This window comes from Zalophus californianus, chromosome 5 (assembly GCF_009762305.2).
Source record: "Zalophus californianus isolate mZalCal1 chromosome 5, mZalCal1.pri.v2, whole genome shotgun sequence".
In the NCBI taxonomy this organism is placed as follows: domain Eukaryota; kingdom Metazoa; phylum Chordata; class Mammalia; order Carnivora; family Otariidae; genus Zalophus; species Zalophus californianus.
In genome coordinates, this window is record NC_045599.1 from 114,482,658 (window position 1) to 114,507,550 (window position 24,893).

Consider the following 24,893-nt stretch of genomic DNA (forward strand, 5'->3'; position numbering starts at 1 on the left):
AGGGCAGAAAACATGATCATGCCAACTGCTGACGGGGCAAAAGGAAGAAATACGGCATTAGAACACCCGAACCCAGTCTGAGTGGGAGGCCTAGACTACACCGCTTCTCCAGAGGTGTAGTCATGGAGGGACACAGACCTGCTGGGACCTAGTCCCCAGCAGGTTGATAGAAGGAAATGCCCTGACCTTTCTCCCCTCCTGCCCACCAGTCTTCTCTCTCCAATCTCTGGTCTCCAGTCAGCACTCCCATTGTCTGAACCCAGTTAGAAACTAGAGTGATGGAGGCCCGTGAGGGTCAGCCTGCTTGGGTGCAGAGTGGAGCTGGCAAGGGCGGAAGGACGGGTTTGGGTTGGCATGAAGTGAGGCATGCAACAGACAGTAACCAGTACTATTGGGGTATCAAACTCCATGCAAATATAATCCTAACTTTGTGAAAAGTGATACATGTATTTATGCATAAGGGAAGACTGAACTAGAAATTTAAAGTAGCAACCTCATAGTAATAAAAGAATTTTTTTTTATTTGTTACAGTGCTTTATATATTTTCCAAATCAAAAAATGGTTGTGTAATACTTTAAAATATATCTTAGGGAAAAAATGCTAATTGGATGATGTGGTTATTTTAGTGTTCATTTTTAAAGGAAAAGTTTCTATCGGTGGTTCCTCATGGTAAGAATTTTACTTCCTGGGGCGCCTGGGTGGCTCAGTCGGTTGAGCGTCTGCCTTTTGCTCTGGTCATGAGGCTGGGGTCATGATCTCAGGGCCCTGGGATCAGCCCCATGTCAGGCTCCCTGCTCAGCAGGGAGTCTGCTTGTCCCCCCACCCCGACCATCCCCCCAACCCCCCCGGCTCCTACACGTGTGCATTCTCTTTCTCTCTCTCTCTCTCTCTCAAATAAATAAATAAAATCTTAAAAAAAGAGAAAAAAAGAATTTTACTTCCTGAATTTTTCCAGAAGTAGGATCTCAGCTAGAGTAGGGTTAAGGCCAAATGAGAGGGTTTTGTTTGTTTGTTTGTTTATTGATTGGTTTCTCAAAGCACTACTTTGTTTTCACACCATCCTGCCAATCATTAAGAAAGAATTATCTAATGTGGGACAAATGGTATCCCAGCTGTAATCATAATAGATAGAATCCCATTAATTATGATCATCTTTGTAATGTAGCAGAGCTGGTCTGTGATACTCACTTTGTCAAACAAAATTTCTTAAGTTGCACAAACCTCAGTGAATAAGCATTAACACATAGTTTCAAAATCCTTTCAATTTAATTACATTGTAAACAAATCTCTCCAATCAAGTTTGCTTTCAAAACTTCTTTGAGAACTGTTTGATTTCTTTTTCTCTTGCTTCGTGTCTCTTGCATTTTCACTCAAATGACAAAGCCCTGTGGAGGAGCACAGGGGTGTGGTCAGTGGCCTGCATCCACCCCGGCTCTTTGCACACTCAGCCCCTTCTATTCCCAGTGCTGTGCACGGGCTCACCAGCAACACATGTGGGGTGTGGGGTAAAAGTGGCTACTTCCTCCCGAGAAATATTTAGCATGTACAGAATGAGATAGCAAATCTTTGGAATGTCACAGACCAGCTATAGATGGCAATATTCCTTAAGCAAATCCTTAACCTACACCAATGTCTCAGCCCTTCTTGGCCCCTGTGCAAGCTCCAGCCCAGGAACCTCTACTACCTGCCAGGCTATTTAAAGCTAAGGATTATGCAGGGAGCAGATGTGGTGCATTTTGCCATCTTCTGAAATCTAAAATGTTAAGTAGCATCAAAGAATGTAGAGTAAAACTCTTTGAATTCAGTAATTACACTTTTTAAAGTGGTCTCCTAAACTTAATACAAACTTATATGAATGAGTCAACACATATCTTTGTAATATTGCATAAATATCCACAGAACATATGCTGTTGTTAAAAATACATTCAAACAGGACTCAAATAGACTTTTAAAAAATGAGGTACAGATTTAGAACTTTTTAAAAATAGAATTTACATCTGAAAATTCCAGTATTATGTTTAAGGCAGTAACAGCTGTAATGAATCAAATATATTTCAGGCCAAATTTCTAAGTGCTACATTTTAATCTTCAGACTCTATATTTACAAATTCCACTTTAATTAAAATTCATTAAAAAGCTTGTCAAGTGAAGGGAATCACAACTTTTTTTAGCAATACAAGAGGTTTTCATAAAATGGATAAGAAATTCATATGGCTCTTTTGCCATCAATTATTACGAATGCAGTTTCTGGGGCATTTTTTGGAGTAATGAAGAAATAATTCTGAGTCTTCACTAGTATCCGAGTCATCTCCTAAACTGTCGTTTCAGGTATAAGAATAGCATCCCTTTGAGCTATAGGAACATTTAACAATTTTCCTCTCTGAGTAAGAATAACAAACACAACCTCAACATACCAGGAACTATGTCTCTATTTTTAATCTTCATAAAAATCATTTCAAAGGTGGTTAATACAAACATTCCTGTGGTACCATTGGCTGAACTATAATCTTCCTCTTGCCGTATGAACAAGAATTGATTAAGATTTCACTGAGTCCCAACTGGATCCTTTACTTCCACCACCAGAATTCCATCATGACAGAGGATGGCAGACAAATCTTTGGTTTCGATGCCATCTGGCAGTTTATACTGTCGGGTGAAGCTTCTTGAGATAAAACCATGTTCATCCATTCTGGTTCCGTGCTGAGCCTTGATCAGCAGCCAGCCTTCGAAGGTCTGAATGATGATATCCTCAGGGAGGAACTGGACCACGTCCAGCAGGATCTGGAAGTGGGATTTGCCTGCTTGGGCCAGCATTTCCGCCTCTGAGTCCACCGGAGGAACCTGGGCCGCCCTGGCTTTTCTCCGGTCCACAGTGGTTGGCCCCGGCAGTGCGTATAAAGCGTGATCCAGCCTGCAGTCTTCCAAGCCTCGAGCTTCAAACTCCTCCTCATAGCGCACTGGAGTCTCAATGAGGTGCCTCAAGATGATTTTTGCCATGGTGGGAGGCAGAACCAGTATCGAACGGCTTCCCTTCCGTCTGTTTGGTCAGAGGCGAACCTCTCAGTTGCCTACTGACTAGATTATCAGCTGGAACAGCTGCTCCTTGTAACCCTGCGCAGACACAACTACTTAATTAAGCCTGAATCATACCACCACACACCCACTCTTGTCTTTTCACACACGCTGACAATGAACAGCTATTTATAGAGCATGGTTCGAAGTTTCATTTAGCACGCAGCCCGCTCAAGCTGCCCAGGCAAGGATCTTCCTTACATTCTCGGTTATTCTTGGCAAGTGTGTCTGCTTTGCTTGCCTCAAGAGAAAAAGAGAATTAGAAACAGAAACAGTATTTTGAAAAAAAATCTCTGAGTGAGTGTCTGTCCTTGTGAACTGCAGTGATCTAAGGGACTGTGGCTTCTTAAAACAGTCCAGAGATATGCACTCATCTTATAATATGAGCTAAGACTGCATTCGTCCTTGTCTCCAAGTGCAAAGCTGGGAGGGATGAAGGTAGCTATAATTGACACAGATACTCAAATCTCAGACATGCAACCAACTCTCAGCCCTCTGTCCTATAGATTTTCTTTTCTTTCATCTTTTCATCATTTGTCCTTAAGGGATATCTGAGCCAAGTCATCTGGGTTTATTACATCTGACTCATCAAAAATGAGATCAGATGACTAAGTTAGATAATGATGTCAAACCTCAGATGGGGGTTGAGGAAGGCATAGAATGGGGAACTTAGCAATGAAAATAAAGCCACAGGGGAGAGAAAAATGTTAAAGCGTTGGAACTATTTGATAGTAAAGCCCAAAAAACTAAGGATTAATCTAGTTGTGGTTCTGCTACTAAATTGGCAAAATAAATGACACATAATTTCTTAACTATCACACCCTTTATATTCAATTTACATTAAAAAAAATGAGGCAACTCTCTACCCATTGCTGTAGAAGGATCTCCAAGACATGCTTAGTAAAAAGAAAAGTCCAGAACAGCATATAATATGCTACTATTTATGCTTTTTTTGTAAGTAGGTATTTGCTTATATAAATAGAGCCTCTCTGAAAGATATGTGGCTGGGAACAGCGGCTGCCTTCTGTGATGGTGACAGTGATTGGGAGGCAGGGGCTGGAGGGAGACTGGCTTTTCACCATAAACACATTTGTGCTTTTTATTCCTACAGTGTGTGTAAGGTACAAATGCACAAGAAGTTTTAAGATATAGAAAACTTCCACTCCACAGAGGATAGTATTTTCTAGAAAGGGTAGACTCAGGAATACTTTTCCTTAAAAATCATACATCCATTTTCTTAGAATGAAAGAAAAATGTCTGAAAAATTAAACATCAGAAACAGAAGGGAATGACCTCCCTTAGCTCCTTTTTACTCTAAAAACCTCTGCGGACATTTTGGTATGTACTTAAGAACATGCCTTAATAATGCTGTCCACACTCAGCTTTTTTGACCTGCGCTTTATAGGTACGTGGCCCTGGAGGGGAACATGTACTCTTTCAGATATTTTAATGTCCTCCAACTCATAAAATATTGAGAGCTGTTTTCATCAGTGCTGCTCTGAGGGGTAAGTCAAGAATAGAACTCACTGCCGGTGGCAGGAAATAGATAAGATATTAAGGATTTGGCCTTAAAATACTTGCAACAGTCAAGGCAAAACTGAGAAGGTACAGAGGTTTTTCATCTAACCCCTGCCCCCATACAGGCATAGCATCCCCCATTGTCAACATCCCCCACCAGAGAGCTACATTTGTGGCAACTAATGACTCTAAATTGACATACCATGATCACCCCCAGTGTACATTAGGGTTTGCTCTTGGCGTTGTGCATTCTATGGATTTGGAAAAATGTTTAATGGCATGTATCCACTGTTATAGTATCATACAGAGTAACTTCACCACCATGATAATCTTCTGTGCTCTACCTGTTCATCCTTCCCTCCTCTGACCATGCTCTAAAAACTGCTGTAAAAAATAAAGCCTATTTAAAAAACTAAAACTGAAAACCTAAAAACTAAAACTGTTCTAAAAAATAAACTCTTTAAAAAATACTGCAAAGATACTGTTAGGGTGGGCAGAGGAAAAACGTGTCTAGTAATCTTATACTTTCTCGCCTCCAAGAACCTCTAAAAGAGGCAAGGAGGACCAGATGTGAGAGGTGTTTCCATATGGGATTGTGTGTGTGAGTTGCTGGGGTTAGAAATGAGCATCCACTTTTCTGATCAACACCCAAGACTTCTCTCAATGTTTTCCCAAAACTGCCCTTTGACCCTGCCCACCCCTGAACTGCCCTCCTCCTCCTCATCAACTGCCTCGACCCTTTCTCCCTTTGGAGAGTCTACCAGGCTTCCAAACTGGTCTTTCTGCCCCACCTCTTGCCCTACTGTCCATCCTCCCTGGGTTGTTTTTTTTTTTTTCTATAAACCCAGTCTAATACTGTAAATGTATTTTCTCTTCCTTGTGACTTTATATTCCAGTTGGGGAAGGCAGACAATAGCAGACAATGGCAGTTTGAGGTCAGAAACTTAGGGTTCACTGCTGCATCCCCAGCACCTAAGACAGCACCTGGAAAGTGATGGAAAAAAGACGTCACACTGCTATAGATTTTGTACTTCTTATTTCTGTTGGTCCTTGGTGCCGTTTGGCCATCCTTCTCTGTACTTCGATCAGCTTCTCCTATTTCTCCAAAGTGGAGGCTGTAGATGTCTTCCACTCCTCAGGTCTTCCCTTGTGGCCTGGTCTCACTCTCCCAATGAACTGACTTCCCCTGAGGCCTTGTAACATTCACACCCAGACATCTCAGAGGGAGAGAATCTTCCTCTACCCCTTTATCCCTGCCCTATTCCCTTGTTCCCTTGTTCCCTTCCTCCTCCTCTGGGCTTTCATCCAGCCACTTACCCCTTCCTGGGTATTCTCCAGTCTCTCAGGATCCACGCTCCATCAGCCTAAAGTCAAGTGTGCCTCATCTTTTTAAAACAAGACCTCCTAGACCTTTTGTCACCTATAAGCTAGTTATTCTCATCCCCTCACAGCCCAGCTCCTTGGGTTTGTAGCCTGGATTCAGTGGTCACTCTCCACATTGCTGCAGAATAACTTTTGCCCTACCACCAACTCCACCTTTAGTTAGGTCAAAGTCAGCCTCTTTGCTAGGTCTATACTTTAACTTTATCTTCCCGCACCTCTTCAGCATTTGACATAAGCATCTCATCAGGAAAGAATGTGAACTGCTTTTTTCTTAGCTCTCTCAAGAGGACTAGCAGAGTTTTATTCTATTCCATGTGTTCTTAGTGGGGACGATATCACCCACAAGGGGACAAAAATTGGTCCTCATGGAGAAAAAAAAATGCATATAATTTAAGATTATGTAAAATCTTAGCTATTAGATAATGGTCTGTGGCCCTCCAAAGGGCCACACATACATAAACAGACACATAGTATATCTCTGGTATTAAAATTTCACAGGGGAGAGGGAGGAGCATTAGGTGAAAAATGTCTTAAAAGACTCCTGGGGGGGGGGGGCACGGTGCAATAACAAAACAGGTGGGAAAGACTGCTCTAGTCGGCTTCATGAATTGCTCATCTGGACCTCCATGGACAGGGAATTATTTGGGGGATTCCAGTAACAACAAGGCTTGGAGTCTGAGAAGCTTCCCTAGGAAGAGTTATGTCTCACGGATGAGATGGACAACAGAGTGGGGCAGATGAAGCTTTGGGCAAGGAAGGGAAGGGGGGGACTTGGAGTGTTCCCTGCTGCGGAATGGCATGTGGCAGGGCCTGGAGCCAGAACTGTGTGACTGCAGGACGCAGAGGACTCAGTGTGGCTGCCATGCAGACTACAGACTATGAAGCAGGAACATGAGGCTGGAGAGGTGAGCAAGAACCAGATTGTGGAGAACCTTGTGTGTTATTTTTGTTGGGACAAAATAACATTGTCAAAACTGTCTGAATTTTTAGTAGTTGCTCTAGGAGTGAAGCACAATTCTATTTTAAAGTAAACACCGTTGGGGCGCCTGGGTGGCTCAGTCATTAAGCATATGCCTTCGGCTCAGGTCATGATCCCAGGGTCCTGGGATTGAGACCCACATCGGGCTCCATGCTCGGTGGGAAGCCTGCTTCTCCCTCTCCCACTCCCCGCTTGTGTTCCTGCTCTTGCTGTGTCTTTCTCTGTCAAATAAATAAAATCTTTAAAAAAAAAAATAAAAATAAACACTTTTTTTTTATCTCTTCAAAATCAAGATTTTTGTGAAAGATTTTTGTTTTGTGTTTCCAAATTAAAACTTAGGTTCTATTCTGGAATATTGGAGTTACCTTCATGAAGACCCAAATCAGTGCCTTTTTTACTTTTTGCTTTTCTGACTAGACCCACAATAAGAAATTTGGTTAGTATCCCCACCCATTGAGCACACATATGCACATCCTAGGCACAAAACACTTAGCTTTAGTACTGTGATCCACTCTGATGGTCTCTATTCAATTCCACTGAGCTTAACAGTGAGCCTTGCAACTCACTAAGTTGATTTCACAACCCCCAAATTGGTCACAACCCACGGTATGGAAAACAGTTAACATTTTACGTTATCAAGGAAGGCAGTTTACCGTCTTTGTGGGGTGAATTACTTCTCTGCAGAGAGACTGTGATGGTCTGAACTGGTTTTCCTTCTGTGGCCATGGGAAGACATTGAGTAGGTAGGGAAGTGAGAAGTGCACCAAGGCCGAACAGTATGGCTTCTGTCAAACTCTGATGAGGTTAAGGAAGACAAGAATGGGAGCATAGAATTTAGCGGCAAGGGTGTCTTTGACTTAACTAAGGGGAGAGTCAGAGGCAAGGCAGGGGCAGAAGTTAAACTGCAGTGGGTTGGGGAATGAATATCGCATCCAGACTACAATTTCAAGGAGCCAGGTGGGAGGGGGATGGAAAGAATTCCCTAGAGGCTGACATAAGGCCTCAAAGGCTTGTTTTGTTTTAATTAGATGCTTTTAAGAAAATTGCCCATTAGTCTGATGGAAAGGAGAGAACTGGTTAGCAAGGCTTTCTGAGGGGGGCATGGCTGATAGAGCTGAGAACTGGATGGCCAATATCCTGTTTTAAACTTTTTTAAAAAATTTTATTTATTTATTTGAGAGAGAGTGAGAGCACAAACAGTGGGGGAAGGGCAGAGGAAGAAGGAGAAGCAGACTCACCGCTGATTGGGGAGCCTGAGGTGGGATTCAATCCCAGGACCCTGCCATCATGACCTGAGCTGAAGGTAGACGCTCAACTGACTAAGCCACCCAGGTGCCCCTAAACATTTCTTTTAAAGAATTTTCCTTCTGTCATCCTAAAGTCACGAATAAGGTTTTGTTCCACATTACAGCCTGGTATCAACTAGGCTTTGGGGGAATTAAGAAAGGTACTGTACACATGCTTTGGGTAAACCAGAGTCTAGGGCCTTGGCTGCCCAGAGAAGCAGTCATGAAATGACAACAGACCATAGCAGCAGTCTGGAAGGAGGTAAAGTGACAGCCAAGTTGCAACATGCACCCCTGCCTACAGAGACCCCAAGATATTTAAGGGAGATTTGATTGGACCTCACTGCAATCTTGTAGGCTGGATTCAGCTCTGCAATGTTAGCCTTATGGCTATTAAGGATTTTACTTTAGATGGGAGCCATAAAAAGCACAAATACATTTTAACAGGGTTTGAGAGGCTGGAGAACGCAGTCTTCCTAAGACACTGATTCGATCACAGGGTCCTTCCTCTGATCAAGTACCTGCGGTGGTTTTAGGCTCTCTCATGTGAAAACTGTTGCCATTGTACAATCTGATCTTGATTAATTCTGTCTAAACCTACATTTATAGGACTTCCTCCATCATATGTTCCCAACTCTTTGGTCGCCACCAAAAGGACCAAAAATATAGGTCGGGAGTGTTGCTCTGGATGATCCCTATCCTCTAGACTAACTACTCTGCTGTCCTCCAAACACTCCTTCTGCTTCGCACCACCTCCCATGCTCTTTCTTTCAGCTGAGATGCTGTAATAATATAATGAGATGCTAAATAATGGCCCTCCAAAAGATGTCCATGGCCTAATCCCTGGAATCTATAAATGTTCCCTTACTTGGTAAAGATGTTACAGATGTGATTAAATTAAGGGTGTTGACATGAGATTATTCTGGGCTCCAAATGCCACCACAGGTGTCTTTATAAGAGAGCGGCAGAGGGAGATTCCACACACACACACACACACACACACACACACACGAAGGCAGGCACAGAGAAGATGAAGCAGAGAGAGATTGCAGATGCTGGTCTTAGAGATTGGAGTGATGAGGTCACAGCCAAGGAATCCCAGAAGCCATTAGACACTAGAAAAGGCAAGGAACGGATTCTCCCCTGGAGCCTCCAGAGGGAGGCAGCCCTGCCGTTGGACTGCTGGCCTTCAGGACTGGGGGAAGATAAACACCTATTGGTAAACTAGGCAGTTTGTGGTAATTTGTTACAATAATCACAGGAAACTATACAGATGCCCTCAACCTCACCTTACTGCTGATGCTCTGATGTCCTTCCTTTAAGGGTCAGTACTCCTCCCTGTAGAGTGCCCATATATCTTCAGCTGAAAATAATTGTCCTGTACTTGCTAGGGATGAGGTTCACCTGGAACCTTAGTTCTAAACTCTTGGGTCTAGTTTTACACATTATTAAGTTAGGTACTAATGCTAGGAATCATGGGACATAGAGCAGGTGTTCAAAAACTAGTGAAGGAGGGGCACCTGGGTGGCTCAGTCATTAAGTGTCTGCCTTCAGCTCAGGTCATGATCCCAGGGTCCTGGGATCAAGCCTTATGTCGGGCTCCCTGCTCAGTGGGAGGCCTGCTTCTCCCTCTCCCACTCCCCCTACTTGTGTTCCCTCTCTCGCTGTGTCTCTCTATCAAATAAATAAAATCTTAAAAAAAAAGGAAAAAAACTAGTGAAGGAGAAGAGCTTTGAAAGATTCTACTAATTCAATTGGTTCTAATGTGCTCATGACCCTTCAGGTCCACAGGTCCGAAGAGACCACTTATGTCTGCTGAGGAGAGTGTTATCATCCTAGATTCAGGTTCTTCTGGCACAGGAATGGACATGTGAGGGGCAGGAGTTCAGATTCAGAATGAATTCCCACTGTGTTTACTCTGCCTTCCTCAAGTCCTTCTTGCTGGGTTCACCAAGGCACCCACTCTGAGGCTCGTCCCTGCTCCTGCTCCTGAATCCACTGTAACCGAGGCCGATGACTCATCAACAGCCTGGCCTCACTGTTACAATGAAGCCAACCTCCCCAGACCTTGTGGCAGAGCCACACAACCGGGTCTGCCTGTGCTCTTGAGTCTCCAGCCAGATTCCAATCATAGCCCTTCCTACTCTTGGAGTTAGCCCAATTTGTAAAGCTGAACATTGGCCAAGATTTTCTCCTCTCATTGCTTTCTTCCCTGCCAACTTCCACAGTCCTTCTTACAGCCTGGATCCTGTCCTGAATCTTAACCCCATGGCTGGGGCCAGCGTACCCCTCTAGAGCCCACCTGTTCTTTCTGTAGGCACAGATACTAGTTTCTCTGCCCTCCACCTGCGAGCCAGGATCCTGCCAGACTGCCTGCCTTCTGAGTTAAAACAGCACCGGGATCATGGCCTGCCATGGAATGATGGTCTGTAACCATTGCTCAAGCAGCTGTGCCTTGGACTCAGTGGAACCTGCAGTGCAGCCAGTGAGAGCAGACAGGTAGCCTACCCACACCAGCTCATCCTCCTTTTCCTGACATTGATTTTCTGAGCACCAGTGGACCTTGATCTTGAACCAAGTGTCTGTCCTTGGACCCATCTCATCTCTTACAGATCTTCATGGTGGTTAAGAACATGGAATAAGGGTGTATCCTTTGGCATGTCACTTCACCTGAGTATATTGCCATTTCTTCATCTCTACTATGGGTATAATAACAAAACATACCTCCCAGGGATGTTGGGAAGTTTGGATTTGATTCAGGCCATAAAGCATTTTCTCTATAAGGCATTGTGCTAAGTGATCAATAAATAGAAGTGTTTCTAGTTGCCTCTCTAGGTCATAGGCTGGACACTTGAAAAGTTATTTGTTGTCTATCAAAAACTTCAATCTTTTTTCTCTGCTAATCTTTAGAATCCTCATGAAAAATCATATAAATCCAGTTTTCTGGAGCAATACAGGTTACTGAAACCCAGATGGTATTTAAATGAAATAGATTATAAACTCTTGGACACAGAAGAATGCTTTTGACTGTCACTGAGTATTTGGTACAAGATTTTTACCTCCAAAATAGGACACATACCAGCATCTGTCTTTGGCCCCATATTAACTTTCCCATTTGAAGAGATGGTTTCTAAGATGTCAGAAGCTCGTTTCAGTTGCTAGGCAAAAAAAAAAAGAAAAGAAAAGAAAAGAAAAGCAAGGCATGACATATTAGCTTCATACTTGAAAGCAGCAGAGATCTTCTCAGGATCTGTACTGATCTGTAAAACTAAATCCAGATGTGATGTGATTTGGTGGTGTGAAAGTGAAGCCAGGAGGGGTTTCATATTTTTATGTGATAACTGCCCTCTGGTGGGAGAGACTAGAATTACACAGATAAGAGACAACAGTATCTGAAATGATAAATGAGAAATTCTTATTCCTCTTGTCTTTTGACTTCATATTCCAAATAAAAGTCCTCATACACTAAGCCCATTTCCCAGTTTGGTCTAACCCTTGCAGCTTTTAGGTCATTCTTATTGTGAGGGGGTGCAGGATGAAAATTGGGAAATTTTTGAAGAATAAATGTTTAACCCTTGCTTTCCGATTGAAAACTACCAAGCGTAAACTATGCTGGTTCTACCTAAATATACCTAAAGAGGCATCATACTAATGTGAGTAAAGTTTTTAGGGACATAAAGACCTGTATTGAATCCTCACTCTGCCCTTTATTCTCTGCTTGTTCCAGAGCAAGTCACGACATTTCTAAGGCTTAATTTCTTCTTAGCCAGGAAAAAAGGGGAAAAATACATACACCTTTTAAGGTTGTTTTGAGGATTAGAAGAGATATCAAACACTTAGAACAGAACCCTACACATAGGAAGTGTTCACGAAATGTTAGGTGTTATTATTGGTAACACACAGGAGGAATGAAGCTCTTTGAGGGGAAAGCTGACCCATTTCACTCAGTAGCAGCAATTTTGCAAAGAATAGCATGTACCATTGCCCATATTTCTTTAAACATTAATCAAGGTCTTGGCAAATATAAGATGTTACTGGGTAACTCTACAAGTCACTAATTCTGTGCAGACAAGGTTCAGACCAAGCCAGACCCCCGGAGGAAAGTACTAAAGCTTCCCTGTCATACCAGGACTGTCTTTATCAACTATGATCAAATTATTTTTTCCCCTTTTCCACAATTTGCTTTTAAGCCCTTTGGTGGTATTAACATTACTTTTTAGTTGCTGAGCTACTAAGCTTGAGAAACTCGAGGCTGCTTTCTTAACCTGAGGGAAATTCCCAAGAAATATTTACTGTAGCTTGCTCACAAATGGTTCTTGGGGGTTTGTGAGTGATTTCTTCCACAACACAGTTTAACTGAGAGGTCAGATAAGGATGTCAAGTTAAAGAAAATGCAGGATAGGAGATAGGTAGGGCAGAGAGTAGCATGAAGGACCAGCAGTCAGGGGCAGAGATAAAAGTCAGGATCCTAACTAGCTTTGTAACACCAGGCAGATCATTATAACCTCCATGAACCTCATTCTCAGCTGGAAAAGAGAACAAGGGACTGGACTAAATTTACAAGGTCTCTTTCAAGTTAAAAAAAAAAATGGAGAAGAATGGAAAAAGAAAAAAAAAAGACTTAGGTATTATGCTGATTATATACAGCCTGCCAGAGTGCTTTCCAAAATGTGATCATTTTCCTCCATGTGCACCCCCACTTCTCAACTCCAGCAACTCCTTTCCTGTCCATTTCACGAGACCATCCAGGATTGCCTTATCTCCAGCACTGAAGGCTGGCAAAGGGGCGGGTGCCTCAAAAGCACATTTTTTTATCTGAGGGCCCTGCCATCAGATAAGAGGAGTTGGTTAATAGGTATCTGTCCTCATAATGTTGTAAAAGAGATTCCCATGTCTCTACACGGTTCCCCCACACTCTTGGAAAACCTGCCTTGCATGTCCCCTTCTATGGATGCCTGATCCAATGGCACCCATGGCTGGGCAGCTACCGTGTGGCGTCATTCCCCAGTCCAGGGGTAGACCCCTGACCAGAGCTGAGCCAACCATGTTCTCATGGAGATATGGGAATTGGGATTCTGAAACATTAGGCCCTGTTGACCCTTGGACTGAAGTGGGCACAGAGTTGAAGTGGCCATTTCCTTCCATGACAGGGCCAAGGCAGAGAAGGTCCGTCTGTATGTCTGCCTCACTCTTCTCTGTAGGGAATATCAGAAATGAGAATGCACACAACCTCAGAGAGGATAGTTGCCTTGGAGTTAGGAATTCTATAGAAACCAAAAAATTACCAAGAACCAATTCCCAAGCTGCTCTGTACCTTTGTGTTCTGTGAAACATTTGTATCATTTGGATAAAATTGTCTTTAGTTTTAGAGCTAGTTTGAGTAGGTTTCTGTTAGCCTTTAAAAAGCAAATACCTACTGGAAAAAGAGCTTTGAGGCATTTATTCTGGGGCTCAAGACCCCAAAGAGTCATGACTTGAAGGACTAACTCTAGGAAAGAGTACTTCAGACACAATACAAGCTATTAGAGACGTATTTTGGGGCAGAAGGATCTTCTTGGGGTCATTCAAATTTGTAAGCAACTTCCTGAACCATCTTCCTGGCCTTGGTGGGAATTCTAGAGGAACATGCTTCACTAAGCTGTCTATGTCGTTTGTAAAACAGAGCATAACCAAGACCTTAGATCTCATAGATGCAAAGAATAATCAAAACTTAAGGTTGTATTAGCTTATTGATCACAGGAGAAACTAGAGAGACCACTAAGAAACTGGATGTGTGGGTTGTGTCCATGTGTGGAACCCATTTTTAATCCTTTAATTGTAATATCCAGTGGGGATTAATGAAAATTTGTATTAGAAATTTACCACCTACAAGAATTTGTCCATAATAATCAAAAAGCAGGAGAAACCTCAAAGGTTTGCACTGGCATGCGGAAGATACATTCAGCCAGTAGTCCTCATAGTGGACTATTCTGATGATGTCTTTTTCTTAAGTTCCAAAGCAAAATGCACCATGTCGTGGCAAATTCATGGGCTTCGTAGACTGAAGGATACAAAATCAACAGACTTGTCTCCTTAAGTGCAGTGTTATGTCAGCACTCTAGCACAGAGAAAACACTCAAGTGTTCATTTCTTCTACAAAACATTAACTTTTCGGAGCCACCATGTAGCATTGCAACAATCTAGCCATCTCTTAAGCACCTCCTTGTGATAACATCTTGGTAGTTACAGCATGTGCTTTTATGAACTGCATTACATTCATTTCTCACAGCACTGTACAATACTTCTCCCAAACCCTGAAAAATGTACTTTTATACTCTACTGCCTTCAAGACTGTACCCCTCAAAACCCATCTTCATACATTCATCACCCGAATCTCCTTCTCCTTCCTCCTGTTCCTGCAAGCACACACATCCCACTTGACCTTTACCCACTGAAACATTTACCCAGATTTCAAAACACTGTTCCTAATTCAAGTCACTGCATTAGGTGTGTCAGCCAGGTTCCCAGCAGGAAATGTGTCATCTGCGAGCGGGGTAATTTTAGGAGAGTTCAAAAAATCGACTACTACAGAGGTGGGCAGAACTGGGGAGAAGCACGGAGGTAATGCGATGCCCCTAGGGCTAGCAAGAACAGGACGTTCTTATGAGCGTTAGGCCTGGAGAAGCCAAGGAGAGGAGGTAACTGTTGGAACCGAGAGTGAGAACTATAGACAGGTCCATCTGACAGAAGGGAGGCCTTTCTAGAGACACATAGGCAGACTACTGTGACCTGAGAGGGGAGGAGCTGGGAGAAGAAACACTCTAACCTCACCACCCAACCCCCACCACATTGCCTTGCAGTGGCCAAGACTCTCAGGAAACCAGAAGCAAGGGACCCTTTGATGCAATCCATGCGGTCAGTCTCTCTTTGAGCACAGAGCAGGGGAGAGTGGCTCTGGAGGGCAATGAAAGAAATCCAGCAGGTATTCATGGTGATAAGGTTTTGCCCACTGCCACAGCAATAATAAGTCAACAACACACTCAAGTTGGGACACATGTGTTCCCAGGAAGCTGACCCTGACATGGGCATTAGCATGCAGGAGATATATTCAGAGTCAATACCTGTGGTTCAAGACCTCTGAGCATCAGCACCCGTGGGAGATAAGGGCCTGAAATCTATCTTGCTGTTCCTTTGTCACAGTGACCCAAGGTCTCGACCTGAGAAGATGTAGCTTTGATTCCCAATAATGGAGTATATTTGCCTTGGCCCTTTCTGGGCTTCCAGGTCTTATCAGTTTACAAATGTCCACATTCTCCATGCTTTCCAGCACAAATGGACTACAGTATGCAGAGCGTGTGTGATATCAACCCCTAGAAGCTAAAAAGTGATCCTTGTGGGGTTAGGGGAAGGTGAAAAAATCTTAGATATTACTATGACCCTTCAAAGGGCCATAGCACACAAACAGTTGTACAGTGTATCTGAGATAGTAAAACTCCATGAAGTGGGTAATGGGAGGAACAGAATTAGGGTAAAATATATCAGAAAAGGCACACACCACCACTGGAAAGGTACGGTGTAACTGCAGAGCCCTCCACAGTGACCCAGCAGGCACAAGCAACATTTCCAACCCCAGCCTCCAGCATCATCTGCAGGACTTTCTAGGGGCCTAAGTAATAAAGCTTTCTTCTGTTTTACTCCCTTGAGTAGGACATATATGGCCAAGCCAGAATCCACAACTCTGTAGCCAATGTGAAGAGGCTAAAACTGGCCAAACCTATCACATGATCCCATTAATTCATGAATTCTTGCTCTGTGACACAAGACATCTGATACTTTCCATGACCCAAACTTGAAATAAGCCATTACCCCAAAGAGCCCATCTTTTTTTTTTTAAGATTTTATTTATTTATTTGACAGAGAGAAACACAGTGAGAGAGGGAACACAAGCAGAGGGAGTAGGAGAGGGAGAAGCAGGCTCCCCACTGAGCAGGGAGCCCGATGCGGGGCTCGATCACAGGACCCTGGGATCATGACCTGAGCCGAAGGCAGATGCTTAACGACTGAGCCACCCAGGCACCCCTAAAGAGCCCATCTTTAATTGAGTAAGTATTAAGAGATCTGGGTCTAGGGCTGAGGTTGCTCATCATTTCTAGGCCATTTCTATAGTCCGTACTGGAATACACATAAATTAGTTTTAGAACGCTTTCATCATCCTCAAAAGAAAACCTCATATCCATCAACAGTCACTCCCCATTCCTCCACTATCATTCTAGATAAATTTTTATTTCAGTTTTACATTGTTTAGATTTGTTGAATGTGGCATGCAAGAACACAGCCTAGTTTTAGGAGGAGTTTCTTTCTGGGCAAATTCTAGAGTGCCATAAAAGAGATCACGAGCACTCTCATTCCTACCCAGGGTCATTTTCACTCTCTGCTCTACCCCACCCTCCAGAAGAAAGTCCTCTTTTAGAATAAGAGACAAGCAGGAGGTAAATCTCTTAGGGGCATCTTCCCAGCCCCCCACCCCTGGCTTCCCAACCACACCAGTGGGCCCTCAGGAGCCATTTTACACATGAAACCGTGCCCCTGACCGTAGTTGATGGAACCAGAATTGGGCATCCAACCCAGCTAGGCCAGAGCCCTTCCTTGATAATTTGGAGAATCTGAGGGGAGTAGATTGTCATAGAGAAGAGGTAAGATAGAAGGGAAGGGGATTTTGTCAGTTTTCCAGCATTCAGACTGGGTCCATTTGTGGTGAACAGAATTCTAAAATGGTTCCTAAACTTGCTGTCCCTGGGGTCCACTTGTATAACACCCTCCTCCTTGAGAAGGACCCATGAATATGAGATATCCCTACCATGATTTTTTATATTATATAGCAAAAGGCATTGTACAGATGTAATTAAGGCCCTAAATCAGTTTGAGTTAAAAGGGATATTATCTCTGGTGGGTCTGTCTTAATGTGGTGAAGAAGCCTTAAAAAGAAGGAAGAAAGCAAATATCACACTATGAACTTCCCGTAGAGTAAGGTGGCCTCTAGGAGCTGAGACCTCAGTCCTACAACTATAAAGAACTGAATTCTGCCAATAAACAACAAGTGAGGATGGAGGAAGGCCCTGAGCTTTAACTGAGAGCCCCAGCTGACTAGTTGATTGTAGCCCATGAGCCCTAGCTCATTGGAAGCTAGATTCTTGACCCACAGAAACTATGAGAGTATCAACTTGTGTTGCTCAAGCCATTAAGTTTGTGGCAGTTGGTTACACAGCAATAGGTAACTAATATACCATTAGTGTATTATTGGTTTAAAAAAAAAAACATAGCTTGGCACACTTTCATAAATCCTGACATTCTACTTGAATTAGTTAACAATGGTTTATTTTCTTTCAACCAGAGTCTTACTATACTTCTAGTTCCTTACTTAAGGTTCTCCAGAGAAACAGAACCAATAGCAGATTATCTATGTACTATATATAATACCTATGTAATACATATACATACACACACATTTGTATGAATACATATATGTGTTTATGTGAAAAAGGAAATTTATTATGAGGGATTGCCTGACATGATTATGAAGTGCCCCCCATCTATTGTCTGTAAACTGGAGACCCAAGAAAGCTAGTGGTATAATTCAGTCCAAGTCCAAAGGCCTAAGAACCAGGGAAGCTGATGGTGTAAATCCCAGTCAGAAGGCAGAAGAGATGAGATGTCCCAGCTCACAGTGAGGCAGGAAAAAAAAGGAGTTAATTCCTTCTTCCTCTGCCTTTTGTTCTGTTCAGGTCTTCAATGGATTGGTTGATGTCCACCCATAATGAAGAGGGTACTCTACCTTACTGAGTCCACCAATTCAAATGCTGATCTCATTCAGAAACAATCTCTGCAGACACACCCAGAAATAATGTTTAATCTGGGTACCCCAAGGCCAGCCAAGTTGACACATAAAATTAACATTCACAAATTCACCCTTCAACTTGGCCTTCATATGTATCTCCTTAAATGGTAGTTAATCTCCAAATGAAGACAATGATAAGATCATAATTCCACAATTCCATTAATTGCATAATTCCATAATTAACATGATACAGCTAACCCCTTTCCCAGAAGAGGAGGTAAAATAAAAAATGCACTAACCCCTTTCCCAGAAGAGGAGGTAAAATCCTTGAATGATGTTTATTCTTCTCCTTGATCTCCCGTAATTTAATTAGTGTGATGTAAAATTAACAATACTTAGATACTAAGAATATGATATATAAAATCAATACATCTTTTGTTACATGGAAAGGAGATGAGAAAGAAAAGAAAACAAAGACATACACACACGTACCTACATACATACACTCACAAATGTATTTATAGCAAAATAAGGAGGAAATACAATTACAGGCCTTGTACCTGTAGCTGGTATTTATAACTACTTTCTTCCACTACCCATTCTATATTCCCTTTGCCTTCAGCAAGTGCCTCAGCTGGTTGTAGTTCTTTACCTGGGAGGGAGACCCAGACCTTCATCACTGAAGGATCTGGACCATCAGTAGTCCCACCTGGATGGGGTTGTAGTTTTCCACTGATCTTAATCAAAGGACATGGTAAGACTAAGAGATGCCCTAAGAGATCTCCTGTAATCCAAATGTACTCTTCTACCTCCATTATGAGTGGTAGTCCAGTTTCCCCTGGGAGTCAGGATCAGTCATCCCACTCAGTTACTTCTTTCTTTGCTTATTGATTTGGAGGCATGAGAAACCCAAACTGGCCAGGTGGCAGTCTTAACTTCCAGTTCGATAGGATCATTGTTGTGTGTCCTGGTGAAAGCCTCTGGATTCTTCCTTCTGGAACTGAGATCTCTAGGCCAGCAGACAATAGAGTTGTGAGAAAGGAAACAAAATTCTGCTAGTGAGTCAATAGTGGGAATAGTGAATTTTGTCACTCCCATTTCATCCCCTCGATCCCTGGACTTGTTAATCTTGGCTATTGGTGAAACAACACCATATATTGGATGCTGATTCAGAGCAGATGTGGTCTTCTGGAAAACCTTGCCCCAGCCCTCAAGGTATTGTTACCTAAGCCAGCACTGTAGACTCAGTTACAGGCCATTTCACCATTCTGCTAAGCCATGTGCTTCAGGATGGTGGGGAAACACAGTAAGACCAGTGAATGCCTGGAGAATGGGCCCATTGCTGTGCTGCTTTTGCTGTGAAGTGAGTTCTTTGATGAGAAGTAATGCTGTGTGGAATACCATAATGGTGGATAAGGCACCATATGAATCCATGGATGGTAGTTTTGGCAAAAGCACTGCATGCAGGGAAGGCAAATCTGTTTTCAGAGTGTGTATTCCAGTGAGAACAAAATGCTGTCCCTTCCATGATGGAAACGGTCTAACATAATCAACCTGCCACCTCACTGCTGTCTGTGGGAAATGGTGCTATATCAGGGTTTTGGTGTTGGTCTCCGCTGCTGGCAGATTGAGCATTCAGTGGTAGCCCTAGCCAGATCTGCCTTGGTGAGTGGAAGTCCTTGTTGCTGAGCTCAGACATAACCTCCGTGTCTGCCACTATGGCCCCTTTGTTGTAAGCCCATTGGGTGAAGACAAGGGAGAGAGGCTGGTATCCACATAATGGGTCATCTCATCCACTTGATACTAAAATCCTTTCCTGCTGAGGTCACCCTCTGTGAGCATTCCCATGGGACACAAATTGTTTCATAGTTTTTGCCCATTCAGAGAAGTCTATCCTCATACCTCTACCCAAGAGTTCTTTGTCACTAATTTTCTAATCATGTCTCTTCCAAGTCCGTGACCATCCAACTGAACCATTAGCCATACCCCATGAATCAGTCTATAATTGCACATCTTGTTATCTCTTCTTCTAAGCAAGGAGAACTACTAGGCATATTGCCTGAAATTCTGCCCACTGGGAGGATCTCGCTTCACCACTATCCTTCGGGGATATCCCAGGGAGGGACTTTAGTGCTTCTGCTGTTTACTTTTGGGTGGTGTCTGCACATCATGCAGAAGTATCTATAATCCATTCTTCTCTTCCTCTGTCAACTATCAAAGGGAACTTCTCCATGAGGCAGGCTGGGAGAGAGAAGGAAGTATAGCAGGAGTGGGGACCATGGGCCTTTGGGCCACTTCTTCATGTGCCTTCTGGACATGCTCAGACCCAATCACATACATACCATTTCCATTTGTTGATTGAGTATTGCTGTGCATGCCCAACTTCATGATGTGGTGGGTCAGAAAGATAGCACCCAGTTCATGTTGAGCAGCTCAGGTCACATGGTAGCTTAGTGGCCCATGGTTACATGCTCAGTCTCTACTAAGGCCCAGTAGCAGGCCTGGAGTTGTTTCTCAAAAAGAGAGTAGTTATCTGCAGATGATGGCCAGGCTTTGCTCCAAAATTCCTAAAAGTCTGCACTATGATTCACCTATAGAGGCTTGCCAAATGCTCCAAAGAGTATCAGTATCTAAAAGTGATACTTTAGGCACCACCTGGTTAAGCTTATGATAATCCACTGTCATTCTCCAAGATCCCTCCATCTTCTGCACGGGCCAAATTGGAGGGTCGAATGGGGATGTGGTGGGAGGCACTACTCCTGCATCTTTCCAAATTCTCAATGGTGACATCTTTCAAATTCTCAAAAATCTCTGCAATTCCTCCAGGAATGTGGTATTGCTTTCCCTTTATATATTTCTACCAATACTTACATTTAATTTACCTCTGCTCTCCCTTGCATGATGAATGATATAAATCTGAATAGAATGGGTCAAAAGAATCCTGGAAAAATTCTAAGAGGGGGACATGGGGCCAGGAGTAGAAGAACTGACTATTTATGATTGAAGCAATTAAACAAAAAATCAAAGATAATTTTCCATAAGATTACTATCTCAAAGTAACACATCTGAACAGAAGTATGCTTTCTTCTAATGAGGTTACAAAAAGAAAAAAATAGGTTCTTTTTTTTTAAGATTATTTATTTATTTATTCATGAGAGAGAGAGGCAGAGGGAGAAGCAGGCTCCCAAGGAGAAGGGAGCCCGATGTGGGACTCGATCCCAGGACCCTGGGATCACAACCTGAGCCGAAGGCAGACGCTTAACCATCTGAGCCACCCAGGTGCCCCCCAAAATAGGTTCTTTTTAAAAAATATGCTTCTTCATCATGCCTTTTGGCACCAACTGGATAAAGTGGTGAACATGTTCCTCTATTTGGTGACCTCCAACCTTCAAATTTTAACCAGGTTTATAAGGACAATATCTTCTGGAGAAAATTCCCAGCCCCTCATCTTCTTAACCACAGCAGTGGGCCCCAGAGGCCATTTTGTAAAAGATGAACACACCCTCCTGGGCCCAAACCCTCCCTTGGTAATTTGAGGGGCAGATACACACAGGCCCTCCCATAGGTAAACTCTCTACGGAGATGCTCACAAGGGAACTTTGATTTCTTGGTGACCATGGCAGCCATGGAAGTATACTATTCACTTCTCAGTTCAAGAAAGACCTGGAGTCAGGAAGTGCAAGAGTAGAGTCAGCTGACAGCGTGCAGAATCTGCCTCAACTTTTGGGCCCAGGCCAACCTGGTTCCAGGCAACCACTACCTAATGACTAAGCACTACAGGGTACTGAAGCCTGGACATTTCTGCCAACACAGAACACCTCTAACAGATAATCTTCACTCTGGAGCTCCCCTCATGTCTGCATTATGGTCCGAGGCTCTTCCTGCCGGATCCTGCTTCCTCCCCACTCTCCTGTAGCAGGTGTCAGGTCTGCATCATGTTGTGAAAACTTCCCCCGCCCAATCTAGCTTCCTCTTCCTTTTCTCCTTCACAGGTCTTACATCCCAACAAACCTTATGCTCCTAACTCCATCTCAAGGTCTCTATCACAGAGGACCCAGCTAACTCAGTGGCCATACTTGGCCATAGGATTGAAGAGAAGAGGAAACCAATCTGTATATAGATAAAAAGAGAGGAGAGGAAGAAGGTGAGTACTGTTAGCTTCCCAGTACCTGTTTCCACTTCCTTCAAGAGATCGGACTGCCTTGTCATCCATGAGTTCCATGGGACGCTATAAATAAATTTCTTTATCTTTTCTTGAGTTAAGTTTTTACTCTTTTGTCATAAAGATAAGTAACTGATGTGTCTTAGATAACCTCTTGAAAAAAGAAGGGAGAGTTAGGGTCACAAAACCACCACCCTAATTATACCCCTTACATAGGTCTTTCAATATTCACCCCTAGCCCACCCACCATCCATACCATTAAGTCTGAAATGTATGGAAAATCACCAGGAAAATTCCTCCAAGACAAAGTGGAAGAAGGGACATGGGGAAGGAGACCATTAACACTAATTGTGATAATCATCTTATACTATGGAAGAAAGGGGCATTTTCAGCTATGTTAACCAAAAAAGAAAAAACATATAAAGGTATAACTGTGAAGCAATTAAAAATAAGCTATTTTAAAGAATGGCTTCACTGGCTCTGCAGGCAGCAGAGGGGATAAGATACAGAATGTATTTCTATGTTCAGTGACCTTTAATATTCAAATATATTTTAGCAGCATACATTAATTCAGTACCTACTATGTGCCAGGTCTGGAAAAAGCATTGGTTACACAAAGATGAAAGGCTGATCCCTTAAAAGCACAGAAGCATTCAGGAGCAAATAATGAAAAAGAAATCTAGAGATAAACACTCAGAATGAAATTTCCTTTAGTTAGGTTGTATTATTGTTAGTAAAGAAAGGCAGGGACAAGAGAAGTTTTCCAAAGGGTTACTGAAGCATTGGAGCAATAAAAAATACCATTTTTTTAAAAAAGAATGGGAATTCTTTGAAAATTAGGCACATTTTGAAATGAGCAAGAGGAATAACATACTAAATGTAACTACCAAGATTTATCAAGAGAAGAATGAAAAGATCCCACACCAGTGTCAACAGGAAATTACCTGAGCCATGTCTCCTATGAGACATGAATAGAAAATAGCCAAACATGAATAGAAAAATACTTTTTGTGATCTCACAACTATAGGAATAGATCTTCCCAGTATTATATGAAGAATGATTTCTAAGAATATTTGTATTACAGTATACTTGGTGGATAAACAGAAAGAAAGAATGAGTAAGAATGGGCAGGTCTTCTGCTAGTGTTACCTTCCACTCTTCTTGTTGGTATTCATTGCTTCTGGATACTTCAGGGAGGCTGCCCCCACTGCCAAATATCCATAAGAAAGGATGATACAAAGCTAAATGACCCAGACTCCTGTAATTTTCAATTACTGTAAAACAAATTGCTCCAACACCTACTGGTCTAAAACCGTAAACACTTACTGTCCTAGTTTCTGTGGGTCAGAAGTTCAGTAGTGGCTTAGCTGAGTGCTTCAGTTCCTCCCAAGGTGGATGATGGTGGTTGCAGAGTGAATGGGATCACATTATTATTGTTAAAATAAATCCACCACCTCTCCTCTCACATCCTCTATGTCATGAGAGGGAATTCTTTGATCTGAGAGGGCTGGACAAAGCCTGCATCATCTGCCCCTGACTACCTCTCCAGGATCATCTACTTAAAATGTAACAGGTTCATATACTTTGCCTCAGTAACAAAAACATCTAATGGCCTATAGCCCTCAAAATGTCCCTGGCACTGTTCTTGGGAATTTATAACATCTCATTGAATCCTCACTCAAATCCTATGAAGATATTTTACTATTATCCCAATTTAGGGGATGAAATTGGAGATTAGTTTTCAATATATGAGTGGGGGGTGTATAAACATTCAGTCCATTGCATTAAGATCCTCATTCATAAACTACAATAATCTCACATAGTTAAATAATGTCCCTCGTTGGGCTTTATAGAAGCAGATGCTGAGACAGAGTCTGGGGTACAAGATACTTACTGGGGATCAGCACCTGTGAAAAGAGGTGAAGCAAGATTGGACAGAGGGAGAAGTCAAACAGCAATGCAGAGCTGACAAAGCCTGGGCCAGCCTGCTCAGCAGCTCTGCAAGAAGCATGTGTTGTCAGGGTTAGACAAGAGGATGGGTCCCTTATACACACTTTGCCCAGCCACCAGATGGTTTGCTCATAGAAGGGCAAGGAGGCTCTTTTCAGCTGAGGCAGATTCTGAAGAAGCGGGCAGCTGAAGATGGTCTGTTACAACATTCCCCGTACCTTGGCAACAAGTCCTACCTTGAAAGGAGATCTGGGTGGTGCTGCTCCATGTCTATCATATATGACATTTTTGAAATTATGTTCTGGAGCACCAGCCTTCTGCAAGGTGTCCTGGCAGTATCCCAAAGTTATTTGTCCATGGTGTACCCATTCATACTCCCCTGTTGGGGAAGCCAGACCACATTCACAAGCACATCAAAGTCTCGGAGAGGTAATCTTGCAGTAATCGAATCTGTTGGACATTAACTCATTGATTCACTCATTTAGCCATAGAACACTTTTGGGGAAACTAATGACATTTCTTGAAACACCAAAAGGAAAATGCTGTCAAGCACCATGGACCCAGCAAGTATCTTGGCTATTGTGGATAGAAACTTCAGTTCTTTTTGATAATGGGAATATGCCTCTGGTTGGGAAGAATGTCAAGGCTTTGTTTATATATTCTCTAAACCTCTAAAGATAAGTATGGGTTGTATTTTTTCCTTTCTCAATTGATTTTAAGTAAAGTGGT

The 24,893-nt window shown here is 42.8% G+C and overlaps 1 protein-coding gene and 1 long non-coding RNA gene across 2 annotated transcripts in view; one reads left to right on the top strand and one right to left on the bottom strand.

Moving 5' to 3' along the window:
• Positions 1–22,193, top strand: part of LOC113929165 — a 60,815-nt gene extending 38,622 nt beyond the window's left edge. The window contains exon 3 of the long non-coding RNA XR_003522120.1: positions 22,045–22,193. This is a non-coding gene — a long non-coding RNA (uncharacterized LOC113929165). The remainder of the gene's footprint in view (positions 1–22,044) is intronic.
• On the bottom strand, positions 997–3,164 carry HSPB3 (heat shock protein family B (small) member 3). The gene has a single exon (XM_027605858.2). The coding sequence runs from the start codon at positions 2,995–2,997 to the stop codon at positions 2,545–2,547; it is 453 nt and encodes a 150-aa protein (XP_027461659.1). The 5' UTR covers positions 2,998–3,164; the 3' UTR covers positions 997–2,544.
• Positions 22,194–24,893: the final 2,700 nt, after the last annotated feature.

What these genes read in the sequence shown, in the direction of transcription:
- HSPB3 (XM_027605858.2), bottom strand. Translation starts at nt 2,997, where the DNA reads ATGGCAAAAATCATCTTGAGGCACCTCATTGAGACTCCAGTGCGCTAT.